This window comes from Siniperca chuatsi, linkage group LG24, assembly GCF_020085105.1.
Source record: "Siniperca chuatsi isolate FFG_IHB_CAS linkage group LG24, ASM2008510v1, whole genome shotgun sequence".
Taxonomy (NCBI): domain Eukaryota; kingdom Metazoa; phylum Chordata; class Actinopteri; order Centrarchiformes; family Sinipercidae; genus Siniperca; species Siniperca chuatsi.
This window is the reverse complement of record NC_058065.1, coordinates 7284917-7309266: the sequence shown is the minus strand read 5'-3', so window position 1 is coordinate 7309266 and position 24350 is coordinate 7284917. Positions and strand designations below refer to the sequence as shown.

The following is a 24350-nucleotide window of genomic DNA, read 5'->3' as shown; positions in this document are numbered from 1 at the left end:
TTAATATACACAGTTTACTGCGAGAGGGATACACACATCTACAATGTAAAAGTCCAATGTGTTAGCATTTCATGAACATTTCCCCAACAAATATTATACATATTTATCTGAATGTGACGAATAAAGGAAAATGGAAGAAAGGGGATACAAGATGGCAAATTTCAAAACTCCTAAAGGTAGTCACAGCACTGAATTCTTGGTATCGCACTGACTTGTAAGAAAATTATAATATCTAAGACACTTTTTGCACTGTTGTTGCTAGAGCTCATGCGTCATCACTGAGCGCCAAGACAAACGTTACGTTTGAAGTCCGCGACTGACCGAGCGCACGTCTTTGGTTGAGCTTGAGCCGCTTTGCCGGTGTCGGTAATCGGTTTCCTATCCAGTTTGGTGCCGAAGCTCCGGGGCTGCCCATGAACGGCACCATGGCCGCGTCCTCACACCGGATAATGCTGGGGCCGTTGGTTGCTGCCATCGACCAGGGGACGAGCTCCACCCGGTTTTTGGTGAGAGAAACCGGAGCGTGCAAGTTAGCTGTGTGTTATATTTAATGTCTGGCTCATAAACGCGTTAAAGCTGGCGGTGTCCTTGGGTGTAGTTTCCAGCTCGTGCTTTTATAATTGAGCGTGTAGTCTTGCAACCACAGTGACGGTTTGTAACCAGCGTTTGGTGTCGCTTAACGTTACCGAATTAGCCGTGTTGTCGGTTAAAATATCTGTAAATTAATATCTCCAAATAATGCACCCTTCAGTGCTCCCTGTAAGCTCCCATGGAAAGGTGATAGAGTCGCCCTCTGCTTGTAGCTTTCTTACATTAGAGACAAATGGTTTAATTTCGCTGTGCATAATGTCATTTAAGATTGCTATATTGCAATGTCAAGGCATCAGCGCCACTTAGATTTCTGTATTCCGCCAATAAAAGGTGAATAAACGAAGTTAAATGGATTTACTTTTCACCCCATGTCAAACAGCAAAACACAAGTGTCATAAAAATTCTCTGTTTACCCTTTTGCTGCTAAATCATGTAAAATCAACACATTTTAGTAGATTATTTCTTTGAGGGAGAGACAGGACCAAAATTTGGATCAGTCGATTTACAGAAAACTAATCTGTAACAATTTTGATAATTGAATAATCATTTAAGTCATTTTTAAAGCAAAAAAATGGTGATTCCAGCTTCTCAAATGTGAATATATTCTGGTTGTCTTATGATTGTAAACTGAAAACTGAATACTTTCGGACTGTTGGTCTGACAAAACAAGTTGGTGGAATATGTCAACTAGGGCTTTATCAAAGTGTGATGACCATTTTTCACTATTCTGATATTGTATAAACCAAACAGTTGTATGAATAATCAAGAAAAGTTTCGACAGGCTATTTGATAATGAAAACAATCCTTAGTTGTAGCCATAAGGAAAATAGAAGAAATTTGATGGCCCCATATTTTGGCTTTCCCTCGCTGTCCTTTGCAAATTAATCAGTGTTTTCATCCAATTTTTAAATTAGTTTTCATGACATTTTTTTTCTAACAAATGTGGAAAGCTCAACCTGTTAACTTTAGTTTTTGCTTTCTAACTCTGTGGAGTAGAAAGAGCAGATGTTTGATTTATTTTCTGGGTGTGGCTGATAGTCGAGAGTCAAGAGTTTATTTCGCATGAGTCACCTCAGACTGTCAGAAACCCAAAGGAAACACAGATGGCTGAAGTTTGAATTTTTGCTCTATAGTGTCTAAACCTTTTGATAAAAATATGGGGTGAAATTATATAGAAACTAAGATTTGAATTTTAGTTTTTCAGTGAATATTGATTTTGTAATCCCAATGTTTTAGCACTAACTGTGACTTCTCATTTAAGTTAATACCACATGGTAGAAAAGGTTTCAGTCGTAGTCATCTGGACACTGTTTTCAGAATCAAGACGTTTCGGCTCCCATCCGGAAGTCATTCTCAATTGTGAAAAAATTGGACGGGAACTAATTGAGAATGACTTCCGGATGGGAGCCGAAACGTCTTGATTCTGAAAACAGTGTCCAGATGACTACGACTGAAACCTTTTCTACGATAGAACACTCCTGGACGAATGAGGGACTACACCGTCTTAATACCACATGACATGTGCAGAGGTATTTTTAGCAATAGTTGTACCGTGAGAAGGTGATACTGGATATGCACAGTTACAACACTGCTGTTGTGTGCAAAAAGCCTACAAAGTGTGACAGTGAAAAGACTGCTGCACTGCAGTAGAAAATAAAGTCCCACAGGGAATTGCATTGCTGCCTCTAAGTTTGTTGCCTGCACTGTTCAGTCTCTTCTCCAGTTGCAATATTGTTATTTTTCAGTTGTTATTTCTCCCCTCAGCGTCCGCAATTATAGAAGGTGTGAGAATACACCAGATAAGGCATGTTCTCCATGGTGACAAGATTCATAACATAACATAAAGATCAACTAACCACTGTTCAGTTTGTACTTGAAAGGCAGAAGCCTGGAGTCTAGAAAAGCAGGTTTGGGATTAAAAGGATGCCAGTTTGGATCCCACAACTACATTTGAAAATCCGAAATCCCTTCCAGCATCCATGATGAATTACCAAAAAGGAGGCCTTGAGCAGAGCTAGAGTGGCCGCATCCTCAGTCAGCTTTCCCTGGTTGAATGAGGAATAAATTAATGTGTAGATGGCTGAAGCTACATTCTCTCTCTTGTGCTATTTTCTCTCTTTGAAGGTGTTTAATTCAAAAACAGCAGAGCTCCTCAGCCATCATCAGGTGGAAATCAAACAGAGCTTCCCCAAAGAAGGGTAAGTGGAAAAGATCCGATACGATTTCTAAAAGATGCACGCGCAATTTAGAAATGTGTAGATCTGATTTGTTGTGATTTTTCTTTCCTCATTTTCAGATGGGTGGAGGAGGACCCCAAAGAAATTCTGCAGTCGGTGTACGAGTGTATGGAGCGGACGTGTGAAAAACTCACCCAGCTCAACATAGACATCTCAAACATTAAAGGTATGCACACGTCTGACTTATGCTACCACCTGCTCTCTTGAAGCAGTACTTGAACATAATTTTCATCTATTTCAAAGCCGCGTTTTACGATCTAAAATCTTTGGAAATTGTTGCTTGAATTTTGTCTAGCTATTGGAGTGACCAACCAAAGAGAGACCACGCTTGTTTGGGACAAAGAGACAGGGGAGCCCCTCTACAATGCGATCGGTAAAGTTTTGAATCTCTGTACTACCAGTTTGTTGTTTCCTTCATTTTAAAAAAATTTTTTTTTTTTTTTTTTTTACATCATTTCCATTGATCCTCACGCAGCTCTGACATTCTTTACTAGTGTAAGCAGTCTAAATGTTGCTTAAGATGTAACTCCTATTGTGTGCAGATTGGGTTGTTGGATCTGACAGATTTTGGCCGCTATGAAATAACTGCAGTGTTTTTGTTCAGTTTGGCTGGACCTGCGGACTCAATCAACAGTTGAACGTCTAATTAACAAAACTCCAGGAAGGAATAAGAACCACTTGAAGGTGAGCTCCTTTCTGTTCCCGAAGCGTTGTTTAATTTTGCTCTTTTGCTTTCCATCGACAGGGATGGTTGAGTGCACTTTCAGCTTTAGAGAGCTTGAAGCTCCAAACGTGCTGGCAGCATTTATCGTCTTGTTCTGGGCACAACAGCAAGTTGGACAGACAATGTCTTTGTTTTAGGTGATGGTAGATGGGTGCAAGGTTTTTTGTATGACCAACAAACCTGTTTTTATTGCTGGTAGTATTGTTTATCATTATTATTATTGGATATTTTTGTATGTTAGGAAGGCAGTATCTGTTGTCCTCATGGCCTTTTATAGTACAATAATTGACTTGGAATTTGCTTTTGCTATAAAATGACTTATCTAATCTTTTGTAATTCCTATTAATTTCCTATATATTTGATATTGATTTAAGCACTTTGCGATTTAAAAACAAATGCAGACTTTTGCTAGTAGCAGCACTATTAAAGTTGTTTATGTCGTTGTCATCGTCATCCTGCAGCATAAAACGGGGCTCCCGATCAGCACTTACTTCAGCGCAGTGAAACTTCGCTGGCTGATGGACAACGTGGACGAGGTCCACGAAGCCGTCGTGTCTCACCGCGCCATGTTCGGCACCGTGGACTCCTGGCTCATTTGGGTAAGTAAAGACTTCCTGCCTCAACAGTTGTATAGATGGCATTGTAGGGATAGGGCTGCTTGTGGAGCCGGCTGATTTTGTGGAAGACTGACTTTTTTGTGTGTATTTTTGATGGTTGTCCAACAGTGTTTGACAGGGGGCAGGTCAGGCGGAGTCCACTGCACAGATGTGACCAACGCCAGCAGAACCATGCTGTTTAACATTCACACTATGGACTGGGACCCAGAACTTTGCAAGTACGACAGCTGTCTTTAATTCCATCATGCTGCCAGTTCTTTGAAAAATATCACTGAAAGAGATTACCTTTTGTACTTTGAAATTCATGCCATAGTTTTTTATACATTTTAGCAGAATTGGCTTCATTTTTCATAGACTGTTCCTCTAATTCCCATCAGATATTTTGGTATTCCCATGGAGATCTTGCCCAGAGTGAGGAGTTCTTCAGAAATATATGGTCTCATGGTAAGCATGCATAAATCTGTCAGTATCTTGCCTAGTCTAGTCTACTTTAACTTTCACTATAAGTGTTTAAATGAACTTTTTATCATGATGATTTCATTGCTGTCTAGTGTGACTCTAGTGTTGTGTTGAAAGAGTGGATTGTCTCGTGCAACAGCCCACTAATTAGATAATAGAGGTTTGTTTTCTGTTCAGACTGTTCTAAGTGCATGAAGGTTGACTGAGAAATTCTTTTAGGCATTTTTTTTGTGTGCCATTGTCTCTCTTCTCTCACTGGTAGAAAATATGTTCTAGCCTGGTAAGTAATACTCGCCATCACTCTTTTCCTCATCATGCAAATTTACCCCTTTCCTGCTTCTCCGTGGCTAAGGTGAATACGCCATCACAGTGCATTTCCAAGATTCATATGAAGGCAAATATTTCGGTAGCTAAGCTGTTAATGTAGTTTGCAGGTCAGATTTTGGTCTATTTTCAGCCAGCTGTCATTTTTAATGTGTGTCTCATTATTGCGATTAGGCATTTAACAGATTTGACAGGCATTTATAAATATATAGATGCTTAGCCTTTGATGCACATCACTCTGACGCTTAGTTGTAACTAACTCTTTACTAACATGATACATTTGCTTGCATATCTTTGCCACAGATATAATAAAAATGCAGCATGTATGTCAGCATAAGGTATTAAACATTTGAGCAAATCTGCCACATTACCAAATAAGTATTAACACCAATTACATGTGAGTAGAAGAAGTTTAACATATTATAAGTTGTTATTATAGCTTATAATTATTACCTGTCATTGAAAATTGTTACCTAGTCAAATATAATAGCTGTTTTTGTTATAGAATAATATAGATTCAAGAGATTCAAGCAGACTTCTAGTTTTGATATATTTGTCCACAGACTTACACAGTGGCTCTTTCTGTTGTCTTTGTCTTCATTATTGACTATTTCATTTAGGCTATTTAAAGCAGCTATAATCAATGTTTTTATATTAATAATGGATCACATGACACGTATGCGAAAAGAAGTCACTCTCACTGTCGAACCCCTGATACTTATTACCTCACTCTGCAGTTCCCCTCAGCTCTATGGAGCTTTATAGTAACTTTTTAGCTCACTCTTCACTCTCTGATAGCGTCGTCTCCAGATGCAGCAGGCAGCTGTTTTCAGCAAAAAGGCTCCAAAAACCAAATGCAAGCTACCTGCTTAGCACCAAGCAGCAGACAGACAACGTTAGCTGATGAACATAGTGGAGCATTTAGCAGCTAAAGAGCCTGATATTTCCCTCAGGAGTTGGTGGAGACCAAAAACAGACATTCATCTTACATTTGTTGTGTGGCCAGAAACTCCACATGAATGCTAATGTTGCTCCGTATCTGCTGGATGATTAAATAAGCAACTGTTAACTGCTAACATGATCAACCAGATCAAATTAAATGCTAAGTCAGTGTTGTGATCACAGCTTGTTTTGCTGCCCCCAAGTGGCCAATTGCAGGTTTATCCAAATAAACAGCAGAGAAACTGTTTTTTTAAAGTTTGTATATTTATTTTGTGTAGCGTTATCACAGGCACTGCTGTATAAAAGACAAAATGTACCAGCCTTTGTTCTGTGATTTGGGACCCAGCAAACGCACTCACAAACATGAGGGCATACATATGCTCTATTGGAAATGTACTGGATGCTCCTTCATTGCTTCTGTTGTGGCATGCTACTCGGCTGGTTGTCATTAATGCCCACTGCTTTCCTGACAGATCGTCTTCCTCTGCAAAGTCCCATCATGTCTCCTAAATCTCTTCACTCTTTGGCACAGTTTCATTGAGCCAACTTTATCTTTGTCTTTAAACATCTAACCAAAATGACAGCCTCACGTAGGAGTGAAGACATTTTAATTTATACAGGTTCACACTTGGTTTCCTTTTCCCTCACTGTGTTTTCACTGCTAACTGTAAAAATTGTGTGGTAGAATTAAAATCTGTATTTTTTTTTTTTTTTTAGTTATTTGGCTTTATGTAGTCAAATAATGAAGTATTTTGTTTTGAGTGTTGTCTAGGCGAGGGTGTGGCTCATAGTGATAAAAAATTAAGATGTTTTCCATTGATGACTGATTATATTTGGACTTTCTGTTGAATTATTGCTTTTGATTTGATATTTTAGCAACAAATATGTTCAAATATGTATGTATAATTTCAAGTTTTATGTCTGTTTTCAACTTACTTCTGAAAAAACGCATCATCAGTTTAGACAATTCATGCACATTTTTCCAAAAATAAACTGACAAAATGATCAGATATTTGAACAGTCCATCCTATAAAATGGAATAGTTTTAATCTCCCTATTTGACATCACATTGGTGTAGACATGTTGACAAATTGCAGAAGAAACAAAACACTCAAAATGCTCTTTTAATGTGACTTCAACTTTAAAATATACAGTTCACTGATTAAACAAGTTCATCTGTTCTTTTGACAGAAATCTGGAGCTCTTTCAGGTATCCCCATTTCAGGGGTAAGTTTATCTCTGTTTTTACTTTCCAGCATTATCTCCATGTACTTAATATGCTTTGAGGAATTTGCAGTGGTACCACCTGATTTATGTGTGTTTTTTAAAAACAGTGTCTCGGGGATCAGTCAGCAGCACTTGTGGGACAGATGTGTTTTCAGGACGGACAAGCTAAAAACACGTAAAAATTTGCATTGTGGCTTTTTCATGTACTTCTCTTCAAATTTATGGGTTCTTCTTTGTTTGAAATTCAACTAAAAGTTTGATTTGTGATGCGTTTCAGGTATGGAACTGGCTGCTTTCTTCTGCGAAGCACTGGAGCCAAGGTACATTACTTAAGATTTGTATTTTAAACACTGGTGACGACCCTGCACACGTTGTATACAATGGCATTTTTCTCGTTTCTGTTCTTTTGCAGCCGGTAATGTCTGACCACGGCCTTCTGACCACTGTGGCGTACAAACTTGGTCGGGACAAACCTGCCTGTTATGCACTAGAGGTACAGTATCTTAAATACACTAATATCCCCTTTCACAAAACAACCAAACCTGTCACTTCTTCCATAACATACTGTATAATCATTCGGTACATTTAATCTCAAAACTATCTAACTTAATTATAATTCTCACTCTGCAATCTGTGAATTTATAGCTTAAGCGGTTGACAGCTGAGCTAACAGAGGATATGTGAGGATCTTTCAGTTCACAGGTGATTTGTTTATTTCTGGTACTTCTCGCCAGGGCTCCGTGGCCATTGCAGGAGCTGTGGTTCGCTGGCTGCAGGACAATCTCGGGATCATCGGATCATCTGAAGAGCTTGGTTTGTGTTTCTGGTCTTCTGTGGTGTCATTTAACCTCTAGATTATTTGTAAAGGGATAGCAAAAGTTGTGTATGTATATACAGCTATAACAAACAATTAAGAGCAATTAAAGAAACTAAAACTGTTTAAAATGTCTTACACATTTAGAGAAATACAGGTAGTGATTTCTTGTCTGTAATGTATTGTAATTAACTTCATGGTGCTTTTCTCCTTCATTCCACTTCCTTTTCTGTTCCTTTCCCTGTGCAGAGAAGTTAGCTGCATCAGTTGGTACATCCTATGGCTGTTATTTTGTCCCTGCATTTTCGGGTCTCTATGCACCTTACTGGGAGCCCAGTGCAAGAGGGTAAGACCAAGAACTTCTCTGTAGTGTAGTAAACATGTCTAATATTATTCACACAGCCTGCTGAAATAAGTCTGATTCACTCAATCTCAATCTTTCTCTGTGTCACAGGATCATTTGTGGGTTAACTCAGTTTACTAATCGCAGTCACCTCGCATTTGCTGCACTTGAAGCGGTCTGCTTCCAGACACGAGAGGTAAGCGCTCCCTCCTCTAATTGGTCATCAGAGAAAAGTACAGGGGTCTGGTACATTCTGCACAAGCTCAGTGGAGTGTAATTTTCTATCCCTACCAGTTTATATAACAATCCGTGAAAATGCCCCCCCTTTCAATACAAGTTTAATTGCTGTTATTTATTTTATTAGATGCAAGTATTTGTGTAATAATTAGGATATTTGTTTGGATGCAGATACTGGATGCCATGAATCAGGACAGCGGCATCCCGCTAACTCAGCTGCAGGTGGACGGAGGAATGACGTCCAACAGGTTGCTGATGCAGCTGCAGGCAGATATTCTCTGTATCCCTGTTGGTAAGATTTCCATTATTTTCTTGCCATATTTTTAGGTATTCAGTGATTCGTGAGTTGAAAGGGATCAGTTTCGTGCCAAAGGGAAACAAAAATAAACAAACTCTGGCAGTGCCCGAACTGGTTCTTCGACTACCTGTTCACCCTGATGCCCAGTGCAAAATGATGCCATCGTTTAGAAAAAAAACCTCACAATATGTTTTTACATGCCACGCCTGCGTTTGCTTAGCACTAGCAGCACAGCAGAGACATGATTTTTCCTTGCGTATGACAAAATGTTTTTACAGCACAGTAGGAGTGTAACATATGTATTTCAACAGCATAGTAGTCCTTTTCAAGCCTGTTTTCTAACTGCTCCGTGGTGCTACACTGGAAACATTACTGCCCTCTGCTGGCATCATGTGGAATAAATGATAAAGTGATGAAGAAAAACTGTCAGCATAACTACATAAAGAAGTGGATCGATGTTGTTTTTACTACTACTAGTAATATGAGTATTGAGTTTCTTAAACAAAGCAACAAGTATTGCTATATGACTGTTATTCATATTGTTGTTATTACCAGTAAAGATTGTATTGATTGTTATTTTCAGTGAAGCCGTCCATGCCTGAGACCACAGCTCTCGGTGCAGCGATGGCAGCAGGAGCAGCCGAGGGGGTGAGCGTGTGGAGTCTGAGCCCAGAGGACCTGAGTGAAGTCACCTCAGAGAAGTTCGAGCCTCAGATCAACCCTGAAGGTACAGTGAGCTGCTGCTGCTGTCACTACACGTCTGAGAAGTGTGTGTCTTCAGGAGCTGCTGCTTCAAAAGTAGAGGTGTTTCTGTGTGTGCTTTGCAGAGAGTGAGTTTCGGTATGCTCGGTGGAAGAAGGCGGTTCAGAAATCCATGAACTGGGAGACGACAGAGCCTGTTTGTAATGGAAACGGTAGGCAGTACCACACTCACATTTGAGCACAATATTTTTGCTGCCTCTCAAGATAGAGGGAATGAATAAAGAAGAAGAAATTAATGAAATAAAATAGACATTAAATATCGATTTTCTCAACATTGGTCAAGGTAGACTGACCTTGGTCATAAACATTTTTATTTTGATATTGTCCACTGATGATAAATCATGACCTTTTGTAGTTTGACTTTAATAAAGTTGATAAAGCTGTAGGTTGGTTTGAATTCTGACTTTTTCACAGTTTGTTGTTTAAAATTATTGTTCTTCTGTCTCTGCTGTTACCCTTACTGGCCCTTTGTTCGGATGACCAAAAGGTGAAACTAGTATCTTCAGCAGCGTCCCCCTGGGCTTCTACATCATGGGCAGCATGTTGATGTTAATTGGTGCAAAATACCTTGCAGGTCAGTGTCTGCTTCAGTACGTGTGCACTGAGTGCATGAAGCATAATACTACTTAATAACACTGGTTCTGTTTCTTTTTTACATTAAACATTCTTTGTGCACAAAGATTCAAGTATTTTTACCCTTTAAGTGCATGTGGTTATTATAGTTTCAGTGGGAAAATAACATTTAAGTTCATTCTAATTAATTTATTTGTATTGTGTGGTTTATATTTTTTCTAAATTTACAAAAAATGTTCTGGTTTATGGAGAAAAAAGCTTCTGATATGAACTTATAATAGGCCTGAATGACAGCTGTATACATTTTGTCTTGATGCCTTTTATGTTTTATGTAAAGCACTTTGAATTGCCTTGTTGAAATGTGCTATTCAAATTAAAGTGCCGTGCTGTGCCTATACCAGGAAAGTGTCACACTATATGATCCATCCTATTAACATCTTGTTACGATCACAGGCATTTGTCACATAGCTGAGCTAGCTTGCTGTTGGGTGTGTTTTTAAGTATCAGCGAAGCATCCTAATAATGTAAACAAACCATATTTGCCAGTGATGGTGAAATGTAACATCAACCTTTCTTAAAATAAAGTGTTTCTTTGTTATTTCTCCATCGACATTAGGCCACAACTAGGCTCAGACTCCCGTGGGCATTAAAGCAAAGAGGAAAGTGGAAACAAACGCTCTCCATGCTGGACCACCACTTCTACTCTCGCTTGCACTCTTTTCCAAAAGGCACTCCAGGAGACGGACACGTTTGAACTGGCTAATGGAACTTTTTCTTTATTATTTTAATTTGAATGCATTTTTTTCTGCAGCAGACAAGAACACGTTGGTACATTAGACATTAATTTTAGCAGGTGTGCATGCAGTATTTGTTTTTTACAATGTTGCTATGGTATGAATTTCTGAGCTCATTTATGTAGAAACTCTACCAATGGTAGTTCAGATTGTCGTAATCTTTCCACAGCTGTGTTATGTCAAGTTCGCTGTCTAATTGGCATTACTTGTTGTTCGTCACTTCACTGTTACCCTTGAACGGTCGTCGAACAGTCATCTTTGATTTTCAAGACCCTCCACTATGAGCTACAGAGGAATTTTTAGAGCACTTTATATTTTTGTTTTGTTTTGTGGGAGCCATGTACTAACAGAGTCTAATATATATATTTTTTAACAGTTGGGATTAAGACACAGAAGGTTTGAGTTGGTTTGAAGTAAAATTAAAACAAGGGAAGGAGGGGACGAGAGTTAATGGACTGACGAGGTTACTTTTTGGCGAAAGTGATGTTCTTGTACATACTTTTGTAAACAATAAAAATATCCATTGTGTAATGGGCAAACGATGCAATGGAGGGCAATGATGAATTGGCAGATAATTTTTGTTTTTCTGCGTTCACGCAGAATATATGAAGACATAAGAATAAACAGCTACATATATTTGTATATTTCTGTGGATTTGACATGACATTTAAAAATTCTCCCAAAGCTAGAGACCAACTAAGAACATCATTAAGGGACAAAAACTGAAGCAGCTGTTAATAAGTAATTTAGTTAGCTTTTTCATTCTGGGATGCTTGTTTTCATTACATGCATCTGCAAACAGTGAATTTTTTAATGCTTATTATAGCTCAGATTCAGTTTTATGACTTAAACATTGTCTGTTGTTTGACTATAGGGTTATAAAAATGGCAAAAAAACATTATTTTCCACAGAACTCATAATATTGTTCCTCTGGTCACAGGTTGATGTGATCATTTTTCCGTTTTTGTCATAATTTATCAGGGGAAATTACATTTCTGTCATTCTAGCTGCCTAGTTACTCTTTCAACCTGAAATTCTTCAAAAATGTTGAATTAACTTCCACGTCTGTCAAATTATGCAGACATCTTGTGTTGAACAACTCGAATGCAGACTTTTTATAAGCTTCCTTAAAGATAACTCTCAATGAAGAAGCTTTATTGCACTAAAATATTAAAGTACAGTATTTTTTAATTAATAAATACTAATTAATTAATTAATACTTAATTCAAAAGGAGCTTTATAAAACCATAGAAACAGGAAATCCTGAACTAGTTCCCTTTGCTGTGTAGTCAAGCTTTGAAGAGTTAACTTTGAGGAAGTAGAAACCAGTAAACAAATATCAGTATTCTATTGCCCAACATTTCATATGTCATATTTGTCTTGTGTGGCTCTGAAACAAAAAGAAAGCCAGTGCTTCCATTTGATGGAGGAAGAACGGGTATTTTGTTTAAGAAATGGTTACTTATTACTGCGTTCAAAGGCTTAAAGTGCTCTTTTGGGATATACTGACTAATAGACTTAAAATGATCACAAGCATGAAAGCAAAGTGTGCAACCAACTCTCATGTAAGACCTTTAACTGTGAAATTGTTGGTTTTGATGATGAATTGTTTCATATTGAACAATGAAAATATGTTTTCACCTGTTTGCTGCTCGCTCTGCATGTCATTCCCTTCGACTCATTCACAGTGGAATCGATATAAAAAGTGTACAATCCTGTTCAAGTCCTTTACGGGAGAATAAATGTGATTAAAAATAAACTCATTTAGTTTCGAATTTTATTGTTGCACTTTAGTTTTATATTGTGCACACTGACTGACTGTCTTTAAAGGTCATTATAAAGACTGAAAAACAGACCAAAAAATATAATGAATACACATGTAATCACATATAAAGCTGGCTGAATGATTACTGCACATCACCTAACAAAATGTGACTTTCTTTATGTTTAAAATTTAATCTGAAAGAAGGTAACACAGCTAACTAGCTAGCTAATTATTTCTTGGTGAACATTGTTCAGTTGTATTGCTGTCTAAGGACTGAAAAGTTAAGATTTTAACCATACAACTTTGCAGTACCTCCAGTTTCTGCAAATCTATTAGTCTGTTCAGTGACACAACCTGCCTTTCATTAGGAGGGAAATCCCAACAAATAGGAACTGTTGGCAAGGGAGTGGTTTGTGCCAACAGCAAATGTAAGTCAATACTTTCACTTCAATTTAGAATACGTTGGGTCTTTCAGTTGAGATACACAAGCTTCATCCTGCAGATGTTCCAGTGGTGGCGTACATTTTGACCAGTACGTCTCTTAACAGGTATGTAAAACTCAATTATGATTTCATTTTTTTGCTTTTATCCACGTTACTATGTATTTCAAACAAAATGTCACTCAAAAATAATAGTTAATAAATAGTTTTCTTTAGTATATAGTCTTCTTTATGGAACATAAAACTAGTTTTTTCTTGCTATATTGAGTATTCATATTTCATGTTTGCTCTGCAGTTGAGTTACTGATTCACATATAAAGGCTGTATTGTTCAGTGGCTTTGCTTATGTGTGCAGTGCATTTGCATATCAACTGACCCTCAGTACCTTGTTTTTCTGTTTGAGGAGTGGACTTCAAACTGACTGCTTCATATTGTTTTTAATATGCACAAACTCTTAGCAGATAAGGATTTACTTTATACTTGTTTTTCCTTCAATAAGTTAAAGACCATTTAGTCTTTGAATCAGTGTGACATTGAATGGAAATCTGCAAATAAAAAGTGATGAAACTAAATTTAGCTGGATTGACCTTTTAGGATTAGTTCCAGGATTAACTTTTAGTAGTGACAAAATGTTACTTTATATACCTTTATACTGAAACATCAGACTCAGTAACCTGTCAACCAGGATGTTGAGCCAGGTGTGAGACATTTCGTGTGGCAGTTGTTCCGCATTTCTGATCTTGCTGTGACAAGTAGAAAGGTGCACGTCGTACATATTTTGTTATTACACCTTTACACTGACATTGACTGCACTGTGTTGACGACCACTTTACATTCCAGGTGTGTGGGAAAAGAAAAACTTCAGTTCCAAGTGTAGTTGAGTGTTACTAAATGACTCCTTAAACATGTTGGATCCACGAGGGAATGAAACCAGAGGAAGCCAGATTACATCAGTGGGGACCAACTTCAGCCAGAACGATAAAGGTCAGTTTTTATGATGCATATCCGCTACATTCACCACTTTCCAAAGTAAGAAATTCAAACCACACGGATACTCTCTAATCTTCTTGTTCCTGAACATTTGATCCCCTTTGTATTGTTTTCAAGACACAGGGGAATGAGGAAGTCCACCTACTAACTTTTGTGTTTTTATTATGTCACACTATTGACATTGGAGAACAGCCAAGGCTTCACAACAAGATCGAATACTTTAACCTAACCAACCTTGTGCTTTAAGTGCAAATATGAGTCTTTGCTTATTCCAAACAGTAACTTAAAGTTAGTAATTTATGATTTTAAAAGTACAAGTCATTTTTAAACATTGGCCTTTTAGCAACATTTCAAATCCTCCAAAGAGGATAAATACCTTATCTCCTTGTTTTTTTATGCACAGTAGACAACATTGTTATCGGACATTTTTAACACATTTTACTCACTACTTACTTACATTTACACTTTAACTTGTACTTTACTCCACTACATTTACCTGACAGTCATAGTTATTGGTTACTTTTCTGATCAAGATTTTACAAAAAAGCAAAGATTAGAGAAAAGTCCAAAACAATGAATACAAATTAGTGAAGCAGATGCTTTAATATTAACAATCCAATAATGTCAATAATAACACTCACTGTGGCATTTTTTTCTACAGAATGAGGATACTTTACTTTAAGTATATTTAGCTCATAATACTTCTGTAGCCTACTTTTACTTAAGTACAATTTTGAATGCAGGACTTGTAATGGAGTATTTTATATTGTATTGGTATTCAGTTGGTACTGAAGGATGTGCTTCTTCTACCACTGTTTGTTTGCCAAATACTTCCAATGCATGTATGATGTCCACTCATGACTGTTTAACAGTCTTAAATCCAGACTTTCCTTCCTGCAGACTTGATGTGATGTTGCTTTTGTTTTTGTGCTTATATAAACAATGCATGCATAGTTGTTACTGTGTTTTTTCTCTCTCAGGCTTTCTTATGACTGATCCCAGACCACCAGAATATATCCAAGCCGTGCACAAGAAGAACACCGTGAAAGAACTGCTACTAATGAGACGCCAGGTTAGTCACAGGTAGAACAGCTATTTGTACAAGCACATGAACATGATAAAACAAGATTAAGATAAGTTTTATACAAGTCTTATTGTAGAGTTTGGATTTCTAAGAAAATGTTGCAATCAACTTCATTATTCGTGTTTTGTCTATTTGTTTGTAAAAAAAAAAAACTATGAGGGAGATTTAGCTTTATTTCTTCACGTGTTCACCTATCTAGTTTTGTTTATGAGGATAGACAACCTTTGAGTTCGTGGCATGCAAGTCATTTAAAGGCAGCGCCAAATGTGGGTGTGTTTGTTACAAAATAGCCCAAATTATATTCCCATGCTTGCATAAAATTACTGATTGATGTTTTTCTTTTAAGAAATGGAACTGCTCGCGGGGCGACAACCACTTGGAGCATAAATTAAAATCAGCAAAAACTGAAGATTTCGCCAATGACATAAGTCCTCATCTATTGGGCCCTCCAGCACCAGTAAACTCCAATATTACGATTAATTTCGCCCCTACTTTTCCTGAAAATGGTCACATTAACCCACAGCAAATGCAGGATCCAGCTCTACAGGGACAAGTGGCTCCGACTGCTGAAGTCAAAATGACTTTATTTCACTGGCAAATACAGCAAGAGGCACAGAAAGTTGGAGGAGTTTCTCCTGAGCTGCTGAACATGCAAGACGTGGATGGAGACACGTATGTATTGATGAAGAAAGTCAGTGATTCCCAACCAGGGGTCTTTAGTAAATTTACAGTAAGCTTCCATTAACCTGAACCACTTGTCACTAGGTGTTGCAATTGAGAGTGCATGAAAACTAGTTAGCAAGCAGTGAAGTTGAAAAAGTTAAAATAGATAGATAAAAATTAATAAACAGTTGAAATAGTTATCTAAAAGTAATGATAAACAGTTGAAATAGATAAGATGAATGTAAAACAGTTGAAACAGTTAGATAAGATGAATGTAAAACAGTTGAAACAGTTAGATAAGTGAAATGTCCAGCTTCTTCCATTCCAAGTAGTAGTTATGCAAACCTGACTGGAGTATAAATGTTGACACATGGACCTAATTTGCATAATTTGAATACTGTAATTGGCCATTTTCTTTTCCAACTGCCAGATTTCTTCACATAGCAGTTGCGCAAGGTAGACGCGCTCTGGCTTATGTGCTTGCTACAAAAATGGCTAGATATGGCTCTTTGGACATGAAAGAACACAATGGGCAGGTACAAACACTTCACAAGGTGTCAGTTAATAGTACAAACACATATTATTTAATGACCCAAGGACTCTAAGTTGTTGTAAGCCCCTACTCTTTGTACACAGACAGCTCTTCAGATAGCGGCTGCCACCAATCAGCACTTGATTGTCCACGACCTGCTGGCACATGGAGCACATATTAACACTCGAGACCTCTGGGGCCGCTCTCCTTTGCACGTGTGTGCTGAGAAAGGCCACTTTCTCAGTCTTCAGGTAAGAATTAAGTGTTAATGCATCAACACAAGTCATGTTTAAATGTAACTGACTCTTCATCAAATTTAGCACCTGTTAAAATGTTGATGCAGCATGTTGATTTTGACTTGAAGTCATTCATTTTGTTTTGTTTCATGTTTAGTTTTTTATAGTTTTTTAAATTGTTTTTTCCCCCTTTTTTGTTGAGAATCCTTAAACTTGAGTTAATTTCATTAAAGAATAATACTTCTTACAGAATCCCTCAAATTAAGTTGAATTTTGAGAATCCTTAAAGTTCAGTTGAATTTTTACCAGCATCAAATGAAGAATAAGCACATATACCTTTTGTGTATGCTTTATTACCGTCAGGTGTTTGACACTTCAAGGTTTCCTTGTCAGTATTTTCTTGAAAAAATTATGATATTAAGACATGTCAACAGGGGTCAACCAAGTCTACCAGTAGTACCAAGTCTGACAACAACCCAACGTCCCCCCCTCTGTACTCTACCCCACTTAGTACAGTCTGGCTTCCCCCTTGTATAAATTAAATTGGAATCTCCCACTTCCAGTTTGACAGTCATACCTTTTACCTGAAGGTAACAAGGATGGGAGCACATGCTGCAAACATTTGGGTAACTGCGATTGGATGTCAATGAATTTGAATGTATATGTGTAGTGCTTTCATTAACTAAATTATGTCAGTATGCATACTGAACTAACCAGAAATTATATTCAACTCTTTGCTAAGCTAGTATGCTTTAATCCCACTTGTTCAGCTAAAGCTAACATACTTAGCCTCAGAGGCCCTGGGCTTGTTGACTGACATTTTCTGCAGATTTTCAAACTTGAGTAAAGTGAATCTTACCTGATTATTGATAGAAACTGTTGGAATTGAGAGTAAACACAAACTAAGACAGCCAAAAGATTTTTAGATGTACATGTTTGTCTAGACTTTTCCTGTCACAAATCAATAGTCAACTTTACAGTTGTAAGGTTGAATGCAGTTTTGATCGCTTGAAATTAAATTGAAAAGGAAAGGAAAACCCTTTGAACCAGTCTGAGTCAGCAGCCTTAGATTTAGGATTTTAAGGTTGAGTATGACAGTGAATTTTGAAAGTAGATATCTTATTAACAACTCTAAAAGAATGACAAACAAGCCAAACTTCATGCAGAGACATAGCTCAGGCAGCTAAGCTGCTGAGATTTAAATTGTCTGACCAACTCAGTGTTGGTTTGATCCCTGCTTGAGGACAAATGTTAGTCTATAAAGACAGCGGCCAAAATTTGATCAACTGTGGTAGACTTGGCAGACAATTTAAATCTCAGCAGCTTAGCTCCCTGAGCTATGTCTCTACATGAAGTTTGGCTTGTTTGTCATTCTTCTCAACATAGTGAGCCACTGGGTCACACTGCAGATGCAAGTTTTTAGCTTTTCAATCTCCAGCAGTCTGGGTTAGCTAATTTACCAACCGACTCATACACACAACTTCAACAAAAGACAAATAGCTACTAAACAGTTCAAGCTTCTGGACGACATCATTGTTAAAGGGTTTTGAGAACAAATTTAAAGCTTTACTGAAGATATTGGCTTTCAAAAACAACCGTTGGTTGGAGAAATTGTAAACACACCTACCAAAAATGTGTCCATTTTTCAGCCTGATAACAGTTTGAACCCATAACCACTAATTCAGACCCCAGAGATTACACTTTGAGCCAGTGGACCAACCTAACTCAGGGGTATTTGCAGAGGTTTTTCAGACAACACCAAGTCGTATAGTTTTACAGAGTTTAGACATTATAAGGTCATAGAACATCAAGTTTCCACAGGAGTGGCCAGTGGGGCAAACTGAAAACTTTGTCAAAGAGCTCTTGAAACTATTTATTAGTCCAAGCTTCTGAAAGAAACATTAACTTAGCTGGTCTGAGATAATTTTGATCTCGTCATCATTGGACTTGGCGTTGAGTCAGGGCCACTCTATCAGGAAACTGTTTGAGTCTATGTAAAACAAACAAACAAACAAACTGTGCATCTGTCACAATGCCACGTGATGTGCAGCTTATCTGACTTGTTAATGTGTAACTGTATATTAGCGCTGTTAATGTTAAACACCAAACCTGTTATGTTTATCAGGTTTCTGTGCCATAGACCTTTGACTCATCGTGATGAGGAAAATTAGAAATAAACCTGGACGTTAACCCACCTCTCAGTGCACTCATCCAGTTAACACAAAAATTTACATTTTGTCATATTTGTCTGTTAATATGTATGTATGTATGAGAAGCTGAAGTGTTGAAAATGTTTTTATATTAAATTATTCAAGATTGTTTGTAATATATTTTATGTTTTCTACACTATCTTGATTTCTTTTTCACACACTTATTTCCACAGAGCATCTGGAGGACCCTAATAGGGAGTGGGGAACCAATTGATATAGAAATGTTCAATTATGATGGTGAGTATGTTTTATTTTAACTGAAAACTTGGTATTTCTGATGCTTATGTAAAATGCCTTTGTGATGAAATACTACTGTTCTCTGTCTGGAGGTTTTACTCCGCTGCATGCAGCAGTCTTGTCTCACAACGCTGTCGTTAAAGAGCTGAGGAGTCTGGAAAGTCCTTGCTCATATATGGCAGCGGAGCTGGTGCGGAGAAGACAGATGTATGTTGAATGTATTAAGACTCTGCTGCTCATGGGCGCCTCCTTTGGGACAAAGGTAACTATTAAAACTACTGGAGAGCATTTGACTTTGGTTCAGACAAACACTTAACTGCTTCCTTTGTTTTGTGGTTTGGTTTATGTCATGCTCAACTAAATTTCCAATTCCTCCCTCTTAAATAAAATCAGAACAAACAACAGAAACATAAGCAGTGACCTACACAAAATGTTAAAAGTCCCACCTGCTTTCTTTAGGATTAAAAAGCTGTGTGGTGCAGCGATAAATTATTAACACCCACAGAGGCTTTACCTTGTTTTCATGCAGTGTTTATTTTTCATTTCCGCAGGATCTAAAAAGTGGACGGACGTGCCTTCACATGGCTTCTGAGGAGGCAAATGTGGAGCTGTTTAACATTTTCTTTGACCAGCCATCTTCACTGTCAATTGTAAACATTAAGGTAAGTTTTGTTGTAAAGACATCAGTGTAACACACAAACTGCGTGTACTGTAATGTGTAATTCTGTGTCTGTATGTTTCAGACGTTCAGTGGAAACACAGCCCTGCACATTGTCAGCGCTTTGCAAAATCATAAAACTCAAGTGGAAGCGGTGAAGCTGCTGATGAGAAAAGGAGCGGACCCCGGGATCAGGAACTTTGAAAATGAACTGCCGTCTCAGCTGGTGCCTGATGGACCCATCAGTGAAAAGGTAGTGTGTGTGAATTGATGCTTTCATTATCTTATCTTTTTACAAAGACAAAGCCATGCCAAAAATTGAGACATTTGAGAACATACAGTAATGAGGAACTACGTTTGTTATGCAGGAATAACTGGAATGTTTCAAGTTTTTTTTTTTTTTTCAGGTGCGGCAGATCCTGAAAGGGAAATATGTTCATGCTTAACGGAAGCTCAGAAACACTGTCAGTCAGACAGTCCAGTCTATCAAAATATTATTTGCCAAAATAAGGCAGATTCTAGTTGTTTCAGTGAAACATGCCGAATTGTTCATTGCCATGTAATGACGAAAGAGAAAGTGGATATGATTTGTATTTTTTGTGTTTATTAACCTTTATCGTTTAAGGCGTTAAGCTGATACTTTAAGACTGCCATACAGTGAGCGAATACACTCTGTAAATCGGTATGTGTTTTGGGTGATGAGTTATGATTATTGCTGACAAGTTCTTTCATAGTTATGGAGGATTCAATCATGGGTTCAGCTATGTTTTTATTTTATTTTAATCAGTCTTTGTAAAAAAAAAAAAAAAAAAAATCCATGCATTTTACATGCAGAAAACTTACGACATTTTCTTAGCACACTACTGAACTACATTTTGTGAAAAGGTTATTGTGTGATGTGATATCATGAAATAGTTTCAGTATTCCACATTTGTATATATTTTCTCAATGTTAACTATGTTTAGTTAAAGGGTGTGGAAATGTTAAGTACTCAAACGTTGACACTGTGTCTTTTGTTTTGTCTTAAGTCAAAATAATGTAGATTACAGAAATAAATTTAACATTTTATTGTGAAATAGATATTGTGCTGACACAAGAAGTTAACTGTGCATTGAGGGTGATTTTCAACTCATAAAATAAAGTCTCTTTTCCTGCATGTGTAAATGTTTTTGAACTGAATGGCTCCCTTTCACATACATGCTTCATGCTTCACATTGTGTTTTTACCTCACAACAGGGTGAGAAAGCTCGGAGGCATATTTATGACAATCTAGTCTTGTATTCAAATTTATTTATGGTTTGTTTCCAAAACATCAACTTACATGTTATTACAGTCTTCTTCCAGTTACACCTGTTCTGTTTACACTGTCAGTACCTGGAAAAAACAAGGTACAGACAACATTTACCGCTTATTATTTTCAATGATGAAATGCGACAAGAATTAATGTAAAATGAGTGATGGCAGCAGTCACAAGCACTCCAGGGACTGATTTTCTGCAATGATATTATCACCGTCAAATATAAATATAGAAAAAGATGATGAAGAACTGCAATACTTTTGGGAGTCTCTTCTCTTGGTCTTAACTGGTTCAATCCACCAGTTCATTGACTGGTTTCCAAAAAAACACCTCAGCTTTAAGATCCTCTTTGTCCACACGCCTGCTTTAGGTGAACTCATTTCTTCTTCTTCTCCTGCGTGCTGGTGAACCACTGGTCCAGCAGCTTCTTGCTGTAGTAGATCTGCCAGCCGTGCACCTGCACAGCGATGATGATCACCAGGTACATGACCGACACGGCAGAGAAGCTGAAGATGAAGCGGTAGGCTTTGCCGTGCCGATAGAGCTGCTGTGCAACAGGGAACATCTCCATGCAGCCGTAGATCAGCGGGGCCACACAGAAGAGCCCGGCGCTGATCATGGAGATGACCAGGTAGCTGATGTTGTTGCGGGGCAACGCCAAGAAGCTGAAGACTGTGGGAACTATGCTCAGGAGGTAGGGGTACTCCCACTGGTATGGAGAGGCTACTACCTTGTGGGACACCAGGCTCAGCTGGCTCACTGTCACCTGCGAAAGAAGAGACAACACAAAATCACAGCTAGCTCAGCTGTTACAACTGTCAGTCAAAATAAAAACTTTTTTTTGTGCCGCTTTCATAAGGTTTTGCCATTACCTGAGCTGCCATCAGCACCCAGATCAGCAGATGGACAATGTTGAGTTTACGGATTTCAGACTTCAAGGCAACGCTGCGACAAATGAGACAGATGACAGATGAGACAGTCACACACAAAACAAGTAGATTACTTGAACTTTTAAGTTCTACAGCAGTCTTTGGATCAAATTATAACAGATTTTTAAGTAAAACCTAATTTTAATTAACATATTTTCATGACAATTCACTGAAATATGTCACGTACGACGGGCAAAGGGACCAAGCAACTGAACATGTTTTCAGCATTTTGGCTCTTAATAGAAATTAAACTGAACACATCATTGCAAGTTATTATTTCATGGATACAACAGGGCTACTCGTTTGTTAATGTTAGCTTGGGTAATGTTGAATTTGGTTTAAAGTCAAGAGTTAATGAAGAAAACTCTTGAATTGATGAAAAGATGAATTGACTCTTGAATCAACCACTGAATCAAAGCTAAGCTACATATAAACACTCCCATTTTCAGTTGCATTTCACTTTTAAATATCAAGATATTTGAAGCTTGTAGAGGGAGTTGGGATCCATGGATCTGTTGTTTCTTACCTCTTGATTTTCCTCAGAGATAATACTCAATTACTTTAATGGTAAAAGAACCTACCTCATCTGGTAGTGTGAGGCAACCCGCTCTCGGTGCTGAAAGTCACTGCCATCTGTGCCCGCTGCTCTCGGACCTGCTCGAGATGCCATAGTGGATATCTGAAAGCAAAACATAACAAGTTTAACATAATTGTTTCATGTCAAATTATAAAGCAGTAAGAAAACTATTGACGCTGGTGGTTCAATCATACAGAGCTTGCTTAATTGGACGGATGAAGATGATGAATTTTTTGTTGTCAGAATAATTTATTTATTTACCACCACAAACTACAGCCTCAAAAAGCACAAACAGATGAGTCAACCGTCTCAATGAAAAATTAACATTAACATTATAAGTTTCCAGTGGTGGAGGAAGTATTCAGATCCTTTACTTAAAGCAATACTAAATACCACCAATTACTCCAAGTCCTGCATTGAAAATTGTACTTAAGTAAAAGTATGTCAGTATAATCAGGAAAATATACTCAACGTAAGTACTCAAGGCAGAAAAATGTTGCGTTACTGTTATACTATTATATATTATATCAATAGATTATTATTACTCATTAATGTAAAAGCAGGATTTTACTGTTGTAGTTGGTTGGAACTATTTTGTATTGGACTGTAACTAATAATTATTTTCATTATGGATTAATCTGCTGATTATTTACTCGATCAATCGATTAAAAATTCTGAAAATAGTGAGAAATGCTCATCACAATTACCCACTGAAGTGACACCTTTGCATACTTGTTTTGTCCAGCCAACAGTACAAAATCCAGAATGATTCAAAATAAATACAAATAATTAAAATAATTAAGAGGAAAAGCAGCAAATCCTCACATTTGTGAAGTTGGGACCATGAAATGTTTTTACATGAAAAATGACAAACGATTATCAAAATAGTTGCCAACTAATTTTCTTTCAATTGAGTAATTGATCAATGTACTAATTGTTTCAGCTATACTTGTATATACTGTTGGGTAGTTTAATTTATAGCAAAACAGCATATTTTATCAGCTCTTCATATCATATTAATTTGTAAAGTAACTAGTAACTAAAGCTGTCAAATAATTGTAGTGGAGTAAAAAGTACAATGTTTCCCTCTGAAATATAACTTAGTGGAGTAGAAGTAGAAAGTGGCATGAAAAGAAAAGACTCATGTAAAGTACAAGTACCTCAAATTTGTACTTAAGTACAGCACTTGAGTAAATGTACATACATACATGTGTTACATTCCACAACTGTAAGCTGTTACTGAAATGCAGTGTAGCTATCTCTTCCATTCACTTCCCATTTCCTAGCGTTGCTAAGTTAGCATGGGTAGCAGACGCCTGGATTTTAATCATACTCACCAAGTCCACTCAATTAGCACGTCAGACCAAATGTAACCGCTACATTTCACTTCAGGTGCCATCATTCATGTTTGTAGGTTAACTTAAATGGTTTGTGCACGGCATAAAGCAGCTGAGAGCTGAGCTAACAAGCTAATGTTGGCTAACTGTTAGCTACTGTGAGTCATACAGATGGAGTGTTGGCTAGGTTACTGTAGCTTGAGGAAATAGGAAGCTAAGTTGCCAAACTGTCACGTAACGTTAGTGAAAACATATGAGAGAATAATGGCAGCACTTACTTTTTTATTTGCTCTTGTTCATAAAAAGCATTAAACCATAAATGTGCTGGTTGACACACAGGGAAACCTGCTAGCTGGCTAGATCCATGCGAGGGAGGAGTGAGGGACAGACAGGAAGTATGACATCTCAAACTCTGATTGGTCAGACTCTGAAAACATTTAACACAAGCGCTTT

At 37.6% G+C, this 24350-nt stretch overlaps 3 protein-coding genes across 5 annotated transcripts; 2 read left to right on the top strand and 1 right to left on the bottom strand.

The window, feature by feature from the left end:
• The first annotated feature begins 263 nt into the window (after positions 1 to 263).
• gk (glycerol kinase) lies at positions 264 to 12701 on the top strand. Of its 2 annotated transcripts, XM_044188060.1 has the most exons (21): positions 264 to 506; positions 2716 to 2789; positions 2888 to 2994; positions 3124 to 3201; positions 3433 to 3512; positions 4014 to 4151; positions 4278 to 4387; positions 4547 to 4613; positions 4891 to 4908; positions 7086 to 7121; positions 7229 to 7296; positions 7399 to 7441; positions 7534 to 7614; positions 7856 to 7934; positions 8185 to 8281; positions 8390 to 8474; positions 8687 to 8807; positions 9397 to 9540; positions 9641 to 9727; positions 10063 to 10149; positions 10765 to 12701. In XM_044188060.1, exons 1-21 carry the CDS (start codon positions 414 to 416, stop codon positions 10773 to 10775), a joined length of 1704 nt encoding a protein of 567 aa, XP_044043995.1. In that variant the 5' UTR covers positions 264 to 413; the 3' UTR covers positions 10776 to 12701. The 2 variants fall into 2 exon arrangements, with proteins under 2 accessions (XP_044043995.1, XP_044043996.1); XM_044188061.1 differs by lacking the exon at positions 4891 to 4908.
• A 411-nt stretch (positions 12702 to 13112) lies between these two features.
• On the top strand, positions 13113 to 20913 carry nfkbiz (nuclear factor of kappa light polypeptide gene enhancer in B-cells inhibitor, zeta). 2 transcript variants are annotated; one of them, XM_044188005.1, is made up of 11 exons: positions 13113 to 13255; positions 13988 to 14131; positions 15118 to 15209; positions 15568 to 15893; positions 16315 to 16420; positions 16521 to 16667; positions 19036 to 19099; positions 19192 to 19361; positions 19651 to 19761; positions 19843 to 20010; positions 20165 to 20913. In XM_044188005.1, the coding sequence occupies exons 2-11, from the start codon at positions 14053 to 14055 to the stop codon at positions 20201 to 20203; spliced, it is 1302 nt and encodes a 433-aa protein (XP_044043940.1). In that variant the 5' UTR covers positions 13113 to 13255; positions 13988 to 14052; the 3' UTR covers positions 20204 to 20913. The 2 variants fall into 2 exon arrangements, with proteins under 2 accessions (XP_044043940.1, XP_044043941.1); XM_044188006.1 differs by lacking the exon at positions 13113 to 13255 and adding an exon at positions 13791 to 13907.
• Positions 20914 to 21030: 117 nt separating this feature from the next.
• On the bottom strand, positions 21031 to 24309 carry jagn1b (jagunal homolog 1b). Its single transcript, XM_044188007.1, has 4 exons — positions 24176 to 24309; positions 22565 to 22662; positions 21927 to 21999; positions 21031 to 21820 (listed from the first exon to the last, which is right to left on the bottom strand). The coding sequence occupies exons 2-4, from the start codon at positions 22651 to 22653 to the stop codon at positions 21431 to 21433; spliced, it is 552 nt and encodes a 183-aa protein (XP_044043942.1). The 5' UTR covers positions 22654 to 22662; positions 24176 to 24309; the 3' UTR covers positions 21031 to 21430.
• Between the last annotated feature and the right edge of the window lie 41 nt (positions 24310 to 24350).